This window comes from Lissotriton vulgaris, chromosome 4_1 (assembly GCF_964263255.1).
Source record: "Lissotriton vulgaris chromosome 4_1, aLisVul1.2, whole genome shotgun sequence".
Classification (NCBI taxonomy): domain Eukaryota; kingdom Metazoa; phylum Chordata; class Amphibia; order Caudata; family Salamandridae; genus Lissotriton; species Lissotriton vulgaris.
In genome coordinates this window covers 1,718,057,992-1,718,073,463 of record NC_141691.1, presented here as the reverse complement: position 1 = coordinate 1,718,073,463, position 15,472 = coordinate 1,718,057,992, and the positions used below count along the sequence as shown (strand labels likewise).

Here is a 15,472-nt window from a genome sequence, read left to right as displayed (position 1 = left end):
TACTTTCAGGCGGCACAACTGCGCACGCTGGTGGAGTGGCACCAACTAGAGTCGGGCAAGCACTGGCTCTTTCAGGACCAGGCAGTGGCTGGTCGCCCATTGCAGGGAGTCCCATTCCTCCCACGGCGCCACAGACCTCCCAATTTGTACGCCTCGGACATCACGAGCACTGTCCTTGGAGTCTGGGACAAGGTGGCCGTGACGAGAGGGTTGACCTCCTTTCCATCGCCGATGACACCGATTTTCGATAACCCTGACTTCACACCGGGACATGACACACGGGCATTCGCGGCTTGGCGGGCGACTCCCTGCAGGGCTGTGGGCCACATGTTTGACCTCAAGGGTATACTTCCATTCCACCAGGTGAAGCAGGACTATGGTGTCGCCGAGGCGGACCGCCTACGATACCTGCAGGTGCGGCACTGGGTCCTTCACCCTTCCATCCTGCCAGGCGCCCAATGGCATCTCACACATTATGAGAGGTGGCTGTTGACCCGCACGTCTGACAAGAAGTTGATATCAGATCTCTACCAACAGTTGCTCCTCACCAACACATACACATACAACGCAGGTAGGGTCAGGTGGGAAAGGGACTTGGGGCGCCAGCTCACACGGAAGGAATGGGAGGGGGTCTACTACAGGGCCAGACACTCAGCCCACCACGCCGGTCTCACTGAGACGATGACCAAAATTGCCACATATTGGTATCGTACCCCCGAGAAGCTGCATCAGTGGGACCCCCGGGTGAGCGATCGTTGCTGGCGGGGCTGTGGGGAACTGGGGACTCTGGAGCATTTGCTGTGGAGCTGCGACAAGCTCCGTCCGTACTGGACCCCCATTTTGGACTTAATTGACTCCCACCTAGATACACAGCTACCCCGTTTTCCAGCCTACATCTTACTAGGCCTCTCTAACACCCTTATGTACCCCCTGAAGTCCTGGAGGGGCAGACTGATCGCATTGGCATTGGGGGCGGCGGTACAGAACATAGTGGCTCATTGGAGGGTGGTCCAGGCTCCGCTGCAGCTAGGCTGGCTACATAGGCTGTGGGCGATCCTGGGCATGGAGAAGCTCTCGCTGGCCGCGGCGGGGAGGGGGTCAGACTTTGCAGCTTTGTGGCAACCCTTCCTCTCCCTGTTGACCGGGGAATTCCGGGAGGTGAGTTGCCCCCGGTATTTGCGGCTGCTACGCCTCGCAGATACCCCACTGCCGGAGCCTAAGACACGCTCACACAAACGCAGGGGCCCGGCAGGGGAGGCTCCGACTGGTCTGTAAATAAGGCAGCGCTGGTGTGTCACCCTATGTTTGACTATTGGACAAGGAGAGGGGGGGTGTGGGGAGGGGGGGGGGTCCGGGGATAGTTTTGTTTCGTGTTGAACTCATGTTCCCTTTTGCATTCTTATTGGCTCCACTTGCACCTCTTGAGCACCTCTTTTGACGCGGCCGGCCCGGATGGGTTGTAGACGGCTTGCTGTGTTAATTAAGAATGTCTGGTATCACCATGTGGGGCGTAAACCGTGCCTCCGGCCTAGACTGCCTCCCCTCGGAGTCGGCACTGATGATTTATGTGAGGTGCAGTGTGATTATTTTCTGCCCAATAAAAAGATTTAATACTAAAGTCCCACAAGGAAAGCCTCCTAGTCTGGTCCCTCTGCCCCTTCCTCCAGGTCCCGGATTCATATGTTGTGCCTGCGTGATCTATTTTCAAAGTCCTCTGACTTCAATAGGGCTAGGTGCAGTTGACTTTGGAGAGTTTTAATCTTTTCCTGTGTGTCCATAGCTCGCTTGTCCAGGTCCTGGGTCTGAGCTTCAAGATCCATAACTCTCGTGCCCACTGAGTCCACATCTTTTTGGACTGTTGACATGCGGTCTTTCAGGTCCATTTTAAGTTGCTCAAGGGAAGCCTTGATATCCTTGTTAATTTCCGTTTTGAATTCTCTCAATGATGTCATCAAGTCCTCCTTTGTGAGGGCAATGGTGTCAGAGGCTTCACCCTGATCTGGGGGTTGATTTTTCTCTGCGGGCATAAAAACGTTTGAGACTTTATCTGACCCCTTCTTTGGCGGCATAGGTGCTGGCCAGGTGGCTCCCCAGCGTCTACGCTGATATGGTCAGCCATGGGGAGCGATTAAGCCCCCCCCCTCTCAGAGCTCCTCAGAGTCACCAATTACTGGCTGTGTAGGAGTGCCTCCGTTCATCGAAAAGGAGGGCCAGGTATGCAGTGATGACCTTCCCCCAGGGAGCTATTGGTTTGAGCTGAGGGCCCACCTCTGAGCATTGTCAATGCTTATTTCACTTTTGCGTTGCCTTCAGACCCAGTGAGGCAGGGACACCAGAAACATTGCTTCCCTTCGTTCAGTTCGCTCGGCAGAGAGCCAGCCTCCATTTTAGAGTCAGGCAGGGTTCCGTAGCTCTTTATTTTTCATTTTCTGCTCGTTGCCCTTCTTCCCGGTGCCTGGATTCCTCATGCTTGCGGCAATCGCTCAGGTCAAGCGCATCAGTTGGTGGAGTGCAGCATCTTGATCCCACTCCTCTATGAACACAGTGCCAGCGCTGGGGTGGCACCCAAGAACACAACTTTTCGTCTATCTCGGCGAGCTGATGAGGCTCCAGCGGCTCGACCTTGGTCCGATTGTGGCAGCCGCCATTTTGCGTTGCTCTGCTGACCAGGATAGTGACAAGGCTCCAAACCGTATTTATCTTGGCTCTGTAAGTCACCCACTCAGCATTTCTGCGGTCACAGGCACTTGCCTATGTTCTGGAGAGATTTTAGCAAATTTTGGTGAAGCTTATCCGCTTGGTACTGTGACGTGGACCTGGAACCGAGATGAATCACGTCCATCCGATCATCTTGCCCAACCAGCCGCCCCCCCCCCGCCCCCGTTTTAATTTATAAGGAAGGGAGGTATGTGGTAAGCTTTAACATTGGGCTGTTTCTTAATTCTGTTATTGGTAACATTCATGCTTACCTGTATGAACCGATCTAACAGGAATGTAATTTTCCTGTGACCTATTGATTGAGCTCTGATGTTGTTTATAGAACATTCCAAGTTCTACGATTGCTGGTTGTCAGCTGGATCTTGCTTTTATAGCTTACCACACCACCTAGACATTAACTATGTAGGGTTTGTATAGATACGGAGAGGAAGGAGAAAACAGAGAAGCAGCATTGCGGCACACACACTGCCTCCACCATGAAGCCTGTAAAAGCACAGAGGAAGACAGAAGAGGCGCTGTAAGTATCCTCAGCCATTCTTGTACTTTCCTCAGATCTGTAGAGACCTGTGTGAGGCAAAGAACACTGGATACAGTCACTCCTATGTTCCAGCAAAAGTGGGGTGTGCTGCTCTGAAGTCACAACATTGTAAAACAGGCCAAAGGTCCTGCCATGGTCTCCTGCTGGAAAGCAGGAGGCCCATATACAACAGGAGGTTCTCTGGTCCTGGGTGAAAAATCAATAAGTGCAGTATCAGTTGTGCAACAGGAAAACAATAACTCTTAAATATCAACATTGAGCGTTCATGATCTATCAGAATACATACGTGATCTATGAAGGAGCCTAGGAATTTGTTCATTGTATGATATGCCTTAGTACTCTGTTCAAAGGCAGTTTCGGGTGAATTCAAAAATCTTGAATGGGCATTTCGCTGTAGGAAATAAAATTATGCCATTATGTTTAACACACAAATATTTTTCAAAATAATGTTTTTTAAACAAGCATTATACAATACATACCCTTGTAAGAGTATCATGAATCCGGTCAAATTGCAGTCTTGTTTTGATCGTAATGGAAATCTGGAAAGTTTGAATGTCTGTGTTGGGAAGCAGACCTCTCTGACTACACATATTTTCCTGAAAAATGAAAAACACATTTTAAATGCAGAAACACAAAAAGTCTGGGAGGAGCAAGGTGACATCAAAGACCTATATTAACGCTTAACTAATGGCTAACACTATGGCTAACAAACTTTTCAAGACAATTTTAAAATATGTGTACATGTATATTGCATTTCTGAAGCTGACACTGCATTATCTAAATGCACCTAAACATTTTCAAACCTTGTTTTAAACTAGAAATCTTTACCTGGTAAAAGAAAATACAATCAAGAGCCCTACCTGTGCCACGCAAACTCTTATTGTGTTTTGTAATGTGGATAAGGGATGGAGCCTTCCACATCTTTGTTAAGCATTCAAAAATAACAGGTTAAGTATGTATATGTTTAACACAAATAGGTTTAAAAACATGTGGGCCTATTCACAAAGGTAAATGGCACTTGAGTTTACTTTATATATGGAAATTACTCTTATAATTTTGAGTAAATTTACTGCTTTTGGATATTCAAAAAGTGCAAATGTAAAGTTATTCAAAAGTGTACATGTCTCCTATCCCTGAAAAAGGAGGTGGAGCTAAATTTACGAGTAAGTACGTAGTAAGCTCAGAACCACACACAGCCATCCAGTGAAAATGCTTCAGAAAAGGGGGTGGTGATGGACAGAGTATCTGAATTAAGCAGAACACTCCTACCCAGTCAACAGATCCATCACCGTTTTTTTAGCTCACTGCACCATCCCAGCTCAGAATCTGGCTACATGCAAATTAGTCTGTCCCTGACCCAGTGCATCATGGGAACAGGGCAGACCAAACTACCAAGCCAATTCTTTTACTGGAAAGGAAACAAGCTTCCGGAGACCGGTTTCGGGCATTACAGCCGTCTTCGGCCCGGCTTGCTTGAATCCTGATGGTGCAGTGAGCAAGGGACTCATGTCTGAGCATACCCTTCCACGCTTATGGTGGACAAAACGATTCAGAAAAGGGGGTGGTGATGGACAGAGTATCTGAAAATGCAACACCCTCTTACTGAATATAATGGAGGTAGGGACTTGGAATTAAACCCCATAGGAAATGATGTTAAAATAATGTATTACAAATATTATTATTTATAATTTAATGTTCAAAAATATCAAGATAGTACATAATTATAAGTAAACTGTAGAATATTTAAATAAAGTTTATTAAATGAAAAATGAATACACTAATTTCTAATAAAATATTTATTAAATAACTTTTAATTAATTCTACACATTAATTTTAAAAATTACTAATCCGTTATAATACTATATTTCTACGCAGGAATTTACTCTTCAGAAAAATAATCTTGATTTGATTTATTATATTTAGATTAATTAAAGATTGAATTCACAAATAGGTCAATAGTGATGTAGGATATTTCTTTCTTTTGTTCTACAATCAAAAGGTAAAGTTGATTTACATTAATATTAAACAAAATACATTCTTACTATTTATTAGCTTTTTTGCATCTAAAGTCAACTAAAGCATCTTAACCCCCCCAGCCCACCTGAGGCAAACTATACAAACACTGAAAAGTGACTTGACTGTTAAAGCAATAGTGCTTTGTAAACATGAGCATTGATGCTGATGTAGAAGCCTGACAGATATCCAGGACAGGCACTCCACGTGCTAAAGCAGAAATAGCAGCTTTAGCTATGGTCGAATGAGCTCTTGTGCCTTCGGAAGGCAGCTTCCTTGACAATATATAGCAGACCATAAAACATTAAAAGGCCAAGAGCCCTGGCAAGTAACCTAAACAGTGCCCACTGCAAATGCTTGCAGGGACAAGGATAAATTGAGCAACAAGTTATACAACAGATTGCTTGCAGGGGACTGTCTGTTGGATGCCACCCTAAGGCCACAAACATATCCCAGAGTACACTGTCTTTGTGGAAGGACGCCTGGCTGTAAAGATCATATAACGAATTTCAGACGGGAGATCAAAAGAGATCATCTGCTACCACTCAATATCCATGCATGGAGATGCAAGTTGTGCAGGCCCTGGTGCAAGACCCTGACCCGGAAGCCTGATCAGAGGACAAAAGCTGAAGCCCAGAAGTTATGGATACCACACTCTCCTTGCCCAATTCAGAGCCACTAAGATGACTTGGGCAAAGTTACTACTGATCATTAGAACTGAGAGCAGAAGACGTAGTAGCAGTAAGACGTACGAGAGTCCTGTACACCACTGCAGGCAGAATGCGTCTCAGAGTCTTTCTTTGTAGATACTCCAACAACGCAAAAGTGTTGACAATGCGCATTCTTGGCAGTGCCAAAGAGATTTAGCCAGGGTTTTTCCCATTGCTGTAAGATGGCCTGCATGACCTCCCCGTAAAGCTGCCATACGTAGTCTGCTAGGCATTGCCAGCAGAGTTTGTTGAGCTATGGAGCTCAAAAATCATGCCAGCTGATTCACAACCTGGGAGATGCCCTGACAACAGTGGTGCAACAAAGGCCCCTGCAGCCCCCCAGTACAAGAGGGTTCTGAGCTCCAAGGGGGCCCCTCAGCACGGTACCCTGGCCTGAGAGCTCCTGAGTAGTTCCAGGGGTGGGCCCCTCCATGTACTTTGCAGGGTCGTCCCCTCAAGTTTCATTAAGCCACTCCCTGACGACTAGCCAATTCCATAGACACAGATCCTCCTGGCACAGGACCCAGGGACCCCACTCCCTTTCTTGTTAAAGTACCACCTAGCAGTGGTGTTATCCATGAACCTCCCTTTGATGGTTGACTGAAAGGCCTTCAATGGCAAGTGAAATGCCAGCAACTCTAGCAAATTGATTTGAAGGCCTGTCTCTGCCAGAGACCAGGGTTTTCTGAACTCCTCCTCTCCCAGATAGGCTCCTGAACCCAGTGGGGATGCATCCGTCACCACTGTCAACTCTGGATGGGGTAAAGAAGAGTGGCTTGCGACTGGTTAAACTGTAATCACGTAACCACTATTGCAGATGTTTTGCAGTCTCCTCCAAAACATGAATGGAATCAGGCCAGTTCGCTTGGAGCTGGGCCTGAGACTTCAGATCAGACTCCAGAGCTCACATGTGCCATCTGGCATGGTAGGTGAGCAGAATGCAGGGGGCCAGTAGACCAAGAAGCTTCAGAGCCATCCTCACTGAGACCCAGGACATAGGATGAAACATCAGAATCATAGCCTGAATGGCTTTGAATGGTTGATCCACAAAGAAGGCCTGAAAGTGCACCACATCCAAGACGGCTCCAATGAAAAGAAGTCTCTGCAAAGGAGTCAGATGTGACTTAGGTACGTTGATTTAGAAAAGAGATTGAAAAGTAAAATAATTCTCTATTCATCAGTAAAATAATTCTCTAATCACCCGGGATATATATAGTTGCTAAAAGGTTTGAGAGAAAAGCAACATATACCAAACATGCTACTACTCCGTATCAGATGTAACATATTACATCTGATTTATCATATTCAGTGAAGAATAAGAAAGTCCATGGTGACAGATGTTCCACCTTAACATAATAGTACCTACTTGAGGAATAATGCAACTTTGGTACCTTGTCTTTGTAAATGTAAGCCACTGAGATATGCAGTAGTACCACTACAGATTAATATATGTCCAAAGATAAACGTCCAGAATAATAGCTATGGAATAAACAGGGGAAAAGCATATAAGTAAAAGCATAAAAATAGCAACGCAAATATTAGTTGCTTAATAGGAAAGAGGCCTTTAGACATCAAATTCAGGAGTTTCAAATCTTATCAAAAGCACATAGGGTCCAGTGGCGGATAGCTCAAAAATGCAATATGGCAATGGATATGGTAAATTCCAGTGTTTTGGAATTCTAAATGAAGAGCTAGACACAAAGGTTCATGCAATGCAGACATAAAAGGCAAAACGAGAATATAAAAGCCAAGTTACTACTTGTGTAATGATATATCTGTAAGAGACATTAGTTTGTGATAGATTCCTTACCTTAGAATATCCCCAGGCGTCAGACTGGATCCAGAAAGTTTTTCGTCAGCAGTACCCCTGCGTGTTGGTAGGTGGCGTCGTGCGGCTCCGCGTCCGTCGCTGTCGTCGTAAGCGCCGAGATGACGTCACGGAGACTACTTAGGCGCCACCCATGCACACTGACGGCAGTTTTGTAGACTACTTTCCACGCCAGGAACGCAGAGCCATGCTAGAAACTGACCCCTGGTGCCATGAAACTAGGGCCCTGAAGGGGTGACCTTAACCCTAGAAATCAGTACGCAGAACGGGGAGGATGGATGGGGCAGTAAGGAATCTATCACTAACTAATGTCTCTTACAGATATATCATTACACAAGTAGTAACTTGTGCATCTGCGAACAAGATTACATCAGAAAGTCATGGAGAACAGAACAGCCAAAGAAGCGGTCTCGCCGGACTTGACTGTCAAGGCAGTAATGCTTGGTAATCGTGTGCAGCGAGGCCCACGTAGCTGCCAGGCAAATTTCCTGCAAGGGAACACCGAGTACCAAGGCAGTAGTGGCTGCCGTCGCCCTGGTAGAATGTGCATGCAGCCCCACAGGAGGCTCCTTCTTAGCCAACAAGTAACATGCTTTGATGCACAGAACGACCCACCGAGAGATGGTCGGTTTGTGCACGGCGTAACCTTTTTTGGCACCCACGTAGCCAACAAAGAGCTAGTCATCCACCCGGAACTGTTGTGTGCACTTCAGATAGAGCAAGAGCACACGTTTTGGGTCCTGACGGTGGAGCCTCTCTTCCTCTTTTGAAGGATGGAAAGAAGGTGGGCAAAGAGATGGTCTGCCGGATGTGGAAGGGCGTGACAACCTTCGGCAAGAAAGAAGGACGGGTCCTTAAAACCAATTTGTCTGGATGAATAGAAAGGAAAGGAGGTTTTGAAGAAAGAGCCTGGAGCTCACTTATTCTTCTGGCAGAGGTGATTGCAACCAGGAAAGCAGTCTTAAGAGTTAGAAGACGAAGAGGGCAATTATGAAGTGGCTCAAAGGGAGCACACATCAGAAAGGTAAGAAGTAGATTCAAGTCCAACTGAGGCATCACGAACGGAACAGGAGGAAACATGTGCCGGATGCCTTTTAAGAATCTATTTAGCACAGGGGACTTGAAATGGGAAGGCTGATCTGGGAGCCTCAGGAACGTGGAAATGGCTGAGAGATAGCCCTTGATAGTGCCCAGAGCAGAGCTCTGCTGGGCCAAAGAGAGAAGAAAAAGAAAGACCTCTGAAAGAGGGGCTGAAAAAAGATACACAGCCTTTGCTGTGCACCATGCCACAAACGTATTCCACCTATAGGCGTATACCGTTTTTGTGGAGGGACGCCTGACTGCACGATAATATTACAGACTTCAGGAGGCAGGTCGAAAGACGTCAACTGCCGCTGCTCAATCTCCACGCAAGGAGGTGGAGTCTTGACAGGTTTAGGTGGAGGACCGTCCCCTGCTGCTGCAACAGAAGATCCTCCCGAAGAGGCACACGGATCGGAGGATTGATGCTCGGGATACCATACTCTTCGAGCCGGACCCCGAAGCTACAAATGTAAATGTAAATGTAAATGTATTGGCATTTATATAGCGCACTACTTACCCGTAGGGTCCCAAGGCGCTTCGACGGCTGCGAAACCCTTCCTGGCTTCCCTGAGAGATGGTCCCTTAATGGGTATCTCCAGGGTGAGACCAGGCATCCCCGGCGGTCTGGTGGGGCCGTTAGTGAAGATGAGGCAAGCTAATGCCCAGAGTTGCCGAGTGTGATCGCTGATCAGAGTGGGCACCGAGGCGAGAGAATTATCGAGTCCGCTGACCCTGGTCCAGAAACCTGCCGCGCCGGGAATCGAACCCTGGTCCCGGGCCGTCCTCTGCTCTCGGGTCTGCCGCCTCTAACCAGTGAGCCACACTACTTCACAAGAATAACTTGGGCCCGGTCGCTCCTGATCTTCTTCAGCACTCTGGGCAGAAGTGGTATGGTCGGAAAAGTGTACAACAGACCGCAACTCGATCGGGGAAAACATGGCGGCCGCCGGTTAGGGCAGGTCGCGTCTCTCTAATGGAGCTCCCTGTACTCCCAGTGAAAGCGTAACAGAATCGGCAGGTTCACGATCCCTTTTTCCGCTGTGACTTACCGGGCTGTGCCGGGTGTGTTTGCGGTCTTTTCCGTCCTGTTGGGTGCCCTTGTTCTGCTTGGTCGCGGGGAAGTGCTGTGTTTGGTGAGCGGCGCCGGGCGGTGTTGTGTGGCGCGTATCGGCTTTGCCCGCCTTGATCGGTCGTGCCGCTGTTTGCCGCTTGTGCGCCTCTGGACTTTTGCTGGACGCCCGCTCGGGGTGGGCTTGGCCCAGTGATACAACGGGTCGGCAGCTTCGGCTTCAGTTTCTGCGGGAGAGGTCGGAGTCGGAGTGGGGAAGGAACGCATACCCAGTGGATGTGCTGCTTCAGGGTCCCAGCTTCCGCCTCTCTTCCCCGGTGGGCCGAGGCAGCCGTGGAGCTGCGACGGAGCCGCAGGGCGGCGGCTCGCGGGATTTTTGGAGGCAGTAGCAGCCTGCAACCATCCCAGAAGTGCCCGGCCACATCAAAGGTAACGCAACTGGGTGTTGAACCCCCCCCCCCGCACTGACAAAATAAAACCGCGGATACGGCGCCTCAAACCCAAACCTGAGGTAAGGGCAGCAGAGGAGGAAGGAGCAGGAAAAGCAGCGGATCAAGAATTACCCTCAAGTAAGGTGACCGGGCAGGGGTGTGGGGGCGCAAAGGCTACCAATAACTCAGCGGGTGGGTCAGGTGAAACAAGGGCTGTAGCTATTGCTGATACCCACATAGACATTACTACTGAGCAGGGACCTGGTTCTAGCAAAGTGAAGGAGGGAGCAAATGATGTAGAATGTAGCACTAACGAGATTACCCTAGGGTCTCCTATTTTTGTCTTCACGGGGAAACATACTGCCACTACTGCTACCACCCCCCGACTTCCTGACTTAAAAGACTTAAAGCTTGGCACCAAACCAAAATCCAGAAATACCAAAAGTAGCACTGTGAGACTTACTCCCTCGCTTAGGTCATATTTCAAGGTACTGCCACAGGTCCTAGAAGTCACTTGTAGAGCAGGGGAGAATAGACCTCAAGGGGAAATAGAAAGGATGAGTGGTATAGACAATACCCATGGGGTCGCCTCTTCAAATTCGCCGGTCGCGAACTCTGTGGTCCCGGTTGATAATATCTCGGAGGAGACTGAACCTTTAACTCTGCATGCCAAAGGAAATAACAATGAATCTATCCCCCCAGTTGGTGAAACCCGGGAAACGCAGGAAGGGATATCAATGGAAGATCTTCTACATGAGATCAAAAGCGGACTCGCTGAATCTAAACGCAACCAGCAAGAGATAAAAGCGGCGTTTGATGCCCTTGACAAGAGAGTAGACCTGTTTACTGAAAGGACAGAAACTCTCGAAAGCACAGTAGGTGAATTAAAAGCCAAATTGGAATCTGTACAAGAAAAGATATATTACTTAAGATGTGACGGAAATGCAACAAAAGAAAGAGTGGAATCTTTGGAGAATTACTCACGGAGGAACAACATCAGACTCCTGAAGGTTCCGGAAGGAAAAGAGGGGGGGAGAAATGAAAAAATGTATCGCCTCCTTGCTTAAAGAGTCCCTGAACTTGGAGGAATCTGTTGAAGACTTGGAAAAGGATATTCAACGAGCTCATAGAGACCCTTTCCGTTTAAAGCAGGGGACATCAAAACCAAGAGAGATCCTAGTCAACTTTCTAACATATTCCACCAAGGAGAAGATATTGAACTTAGCGCTTAAATCTACATCTTTAAAAGCCCCAGATTTCTCCTATGTTGTTAGGCCTGACTTGATAGACAATGGAAATTAGGCCAGAGAATGGAGTTCAGGGCTCTGGGAGCTACTGTCCAGATGAGGTTTCCTGCCTTCCTGAGGGTTATGTATAATAACAAAATGCACAATATCCATTCCCCTTTGGAGGCAGATGAACTCCTGGCCTCCATTAGTGACCATCAACAGGGAGCCGTTTAGATATCGAAATCTTACACACAATGAGATAAGGTGATATAGAGATAAAGAGATAAAGATATTTTAGGTCCCTATATCACTCCATATCACCCTCCTCTCAGGGCCAACCTCATCTATAAACTCCACTTGATAGTTTAGCATGATAGAAACACATTTAAAGACATTTAAAGACATGGACAAAAAAAAAAAAAAAAAAAAGGAAAGGGGAATGTTCACGGAGGGTGTTTCAAACAAAAGGAAAAAATAAACAGACCGCAACTCCACTTGCGACGAAAAAGCGTTGCAGAGCGAGTGCCGCCTTGGAAATTCCAACACGCAGAACTGATGACATTGTGCGTTCTCATCGGTGGTAAACAGATCTAACCAAGGCTCTCCCCACTGCTGAAAAAGACCTTGCTCCACATCCGAGTTCAGACGCCATTCGTGATCCAACATGTACCAACAGCTGAGTTTGTCCGCCTTGGTGTTCAGAGAACCTGCCAGGTGTTGAATCACCAGGGACATACCCTGACGTTCCAGCCAAGCCCAGAGACGCAGAGCCTCTTGGCATAGGGTCCACGACCCCACTCTACCCCGCCCTGTTTGTTGCAGTACCACATGACGGTTGTCTGTGAACACCAGCACTAGACTTCCCCGGACAGAGGGTAGGAATGCCTTCAGTGCCAGTCGGATCGCCGAAGCTCCAACAGGTTGATGTGGCCTCTGATCTCCGCCTCCCCCATGTGTCTGCCCCATCCCAGAAGGGACGCGTCCGTCACAACTGTATGTTCCGGTTGGGGAAGGGAGATGGATCTGCCATTAACCCAATCGCGATTCGTGCGCCACCTCTGCAATTGCCGAGCAGTGCCCTCCGAGATCTGGACGTGATCGGACAGGTTGCCCTGATGCTGTGCCCACTGGAACTTCAGGTTCCACTGCAGAGCCTGCATATGCCATCTGGCATGATCCACAAGCAGGATGCAGGAGGACATCAAGCCCAGCAACCGAGGGGTCATCCTGAATGTCCCGGACTCGCTGTTCGGGAGGATAAACCTGATACAGCGCCGAGTCCAGAACCGCTCCGATAAAAAGGAGCTTCTGCAAGGGAATCAGATGCGACTTCTGGATGTTGATGGAGAACCCTAGAAAATGCAGGAGGTTGGCCGTAGTCTGGAGGAGGGAGACAACTGTCTGGGGCGAGCCCGCGTTTAACAACCAGTCGTCGAGATAGAGGAAGACTGAAACCCCTAATCGCACAGATGAGCTGCAACCACCACCATCACTTTCGTGAACACCCGAGGGGCGCTGGTAAGGCCAAAGGGGAGCACGATGAACTGAAAATGCTTGTGGCCTACCACGAATCGCCGGTAGCATCTGTGGGCAGGCAGGATGGGGATATGGAAATAGGCGTCCTGCAAGTCCAACGCCACCATCCAGTCTTGTGGGTCGAGGACAGACAAGACCTGAGCAAGCGTGAGCATCTTGAACTTCTTAGGAGGAAGCGGTTGATGTTCCGAAGGTCTAAAATTGGACGCACGCCCTTGTCCTCCTTTGGAACCAGAAAGTAGTGGGAATAACAACCACGACCTACTTCTGGCGTCGGAACGTGCTCGATGGTCCTCTTGGCCAAGAGGGGCGCAATTTCCTGCTGGAGAAGCGCCAAGTGATCCCCCGACATGTGGTGGTACTGAAGTGGCATGGCTGGAGGGGTTGCCCCGAAGGGGAGGGAGTAGACCCTTCGTACAATTAGCAGCACTCACTTGTACGAAGTGATGTTATGCCAGTGGTGGAGATGATGGCGTATTCGTCCACCCACTCGCGTCTGATGGGCCAGAAAGGTCGGACTAGGAAGGCTTTGAAGTGGATGCTGCGGGGGTGGAAGTGGACTGGCCGACCGGCTGGTCCCCTGAACCACCGGAACGGTTCCCACGTTCGCGGCCACGCTGAGGTTGTTGCTGCTGTGGCCTGTGGCTTTGCGAACACTGTGGAGCACCCCTTCCGAGGCCACGAAAGGAGCGAAAAGCAGAAGGTGGAGGAGGCAGAGCGGCCGACAGGCCCAAGGACTTTGCCGTAGCCCGGGAGTCCTTGAAGCACTCCAACGCACTGTCTGCCTTGTTGCCAAAAAGGCGAATGCCTATAAATACAAAAGTGGTAAGGAGGGATCAATATCTACTGATCTTTTTGTAATAGTGGACTATAAATTACCCTATACTAGGGACCTATAGTTCAATTTGTTAATTCAAAAAGGAAACAATCACATTCCATTGAAAGCAAGATTACATATTTTAATTATAGAAATCCGGGGAGATCCTTCATCCTTTTTTTTATATAACACTATTTTCAAATGCACAATATACACATATATATACACATATATACAACATTTATATACAAAAAGAAAACAAACAGTATTCATACAAATAATACATAATAAGTCATTCCTTTTCACGCAATAGGTCAAAACAAAAAAAAAACAAAAAAAGAGTGTCCACCTATTCCACACAGGAAATACAGTCTGAGGTAGTCCTATCAAGCACAATCAGTTCTAAATTGCAAGATTTTGTCAAATGAATAGATTTCAAAATTCATTCAAATAATATCATCAGACTCCTCATTTTATAATGTGTCGACGCGGACGCGATTCGGCCTCCAGAAAAATCTTGGCCTCCTCAGGACAAGGGTGAATGAAGAACCTAAATAGTTATACAAAGTCACACATAAAGTGTTGATCCATTACTACAAACTGTCTATATCTCTGTGCCACTGTGTCTCCAAATGTTGATCACTGAAAGAAATAATAAGGATTTAAAAGTGTAAACTAATAATGTGTGCCAAGGGAAAGAGCGTGCACATGATGAATACACACAGGCATTAGTGCGAACAAGTTATAAAAGGGGACCAGTGCTCCAACAGAATCCATCAGAACAAGCCAGTGTAACCCTAAGCTGTCCGTCATACCCTTAATGGAGTACGCTGTCTCTGCAATAATAACACACACAGCCCCAGCGCGCAAACAAAAACGTGTAAAAGTAAAAGAGTAAGAAAGTAGGCACTCACTTAGATACACGAATCAGGGGGCCTCACCTCGCACCAGGAGGTTCTCGTGCAAAGCACTGTAACATAAAATCACGCAAGTTGCTACATAGTATCGGACAGGGGGCTGACTAACCGTGTACAGACCAACACGATAACACTAATACTTTGAAGGTCTCTTACATTTAGCGTACTCACTCACCATGTAAGACGCGCTACTATAAAGGTCAGCGGTCACCTCTTCTGAAGTCTTTTTTTTTTTTTTTAATTTGTTTTTATTGCAGAATTATCAACAAAAATATCAATACAGTACGACCATCCTCTCCACATCTGTATAAGGCACTATACATTCTCAGGGTTGTACACGGCCCCTCAGCCCACATCCCGGAGGCCGGGCGGCGCAGCATCGAGTACTAACACAAGATCGTCATGAGTATTACAGAGTGGTTTACGGTCATCAGCCCAATGTAGTATCTGCTTTTTTACCCCCCAACAACTCCCCCCCCTTCCCCAGTCACCCTTAGACAGGAACGTACCTCCCCTGCTGGCCACGCACGGGCCTACTGGTACTGTGTGGCCGGACGCCGCTAACGACACCCAATTTGACCAC

The 15,472-nt window shown here is 47.9% G+C and overlaps 1 protein-coding gene across 2 annotated transcripts in view; it reads right to left on the bottom strand.

Annotated features, from left to right (window-relative positions):
• The window catches only part of TMEM67 (transmembrane protein 67), a 1,133,211-nt gene that overhangs the window by 150,070 nt on the left and 967,669 nt on the right, over positions 1-15,472 (bottom strand). For both annotated transcript variants that reach the window (XM_086965990.1, XM_086965991.1), the window contains 2 exons: positions 3,736-3,852; positions 3,543-3,647 (listed from right to left, as the gene is read on the bottom strand). In XM_086965990.1, coding sequence (XP_086822116.1) covers positions 3,543-3,647; positions 3,736-3,852 — 222 coding nt within the window. The remainder of the gene's footprint in view (positions 1-3,542; positions 3,648-3,735; positions 3,853-15,472) is intronic.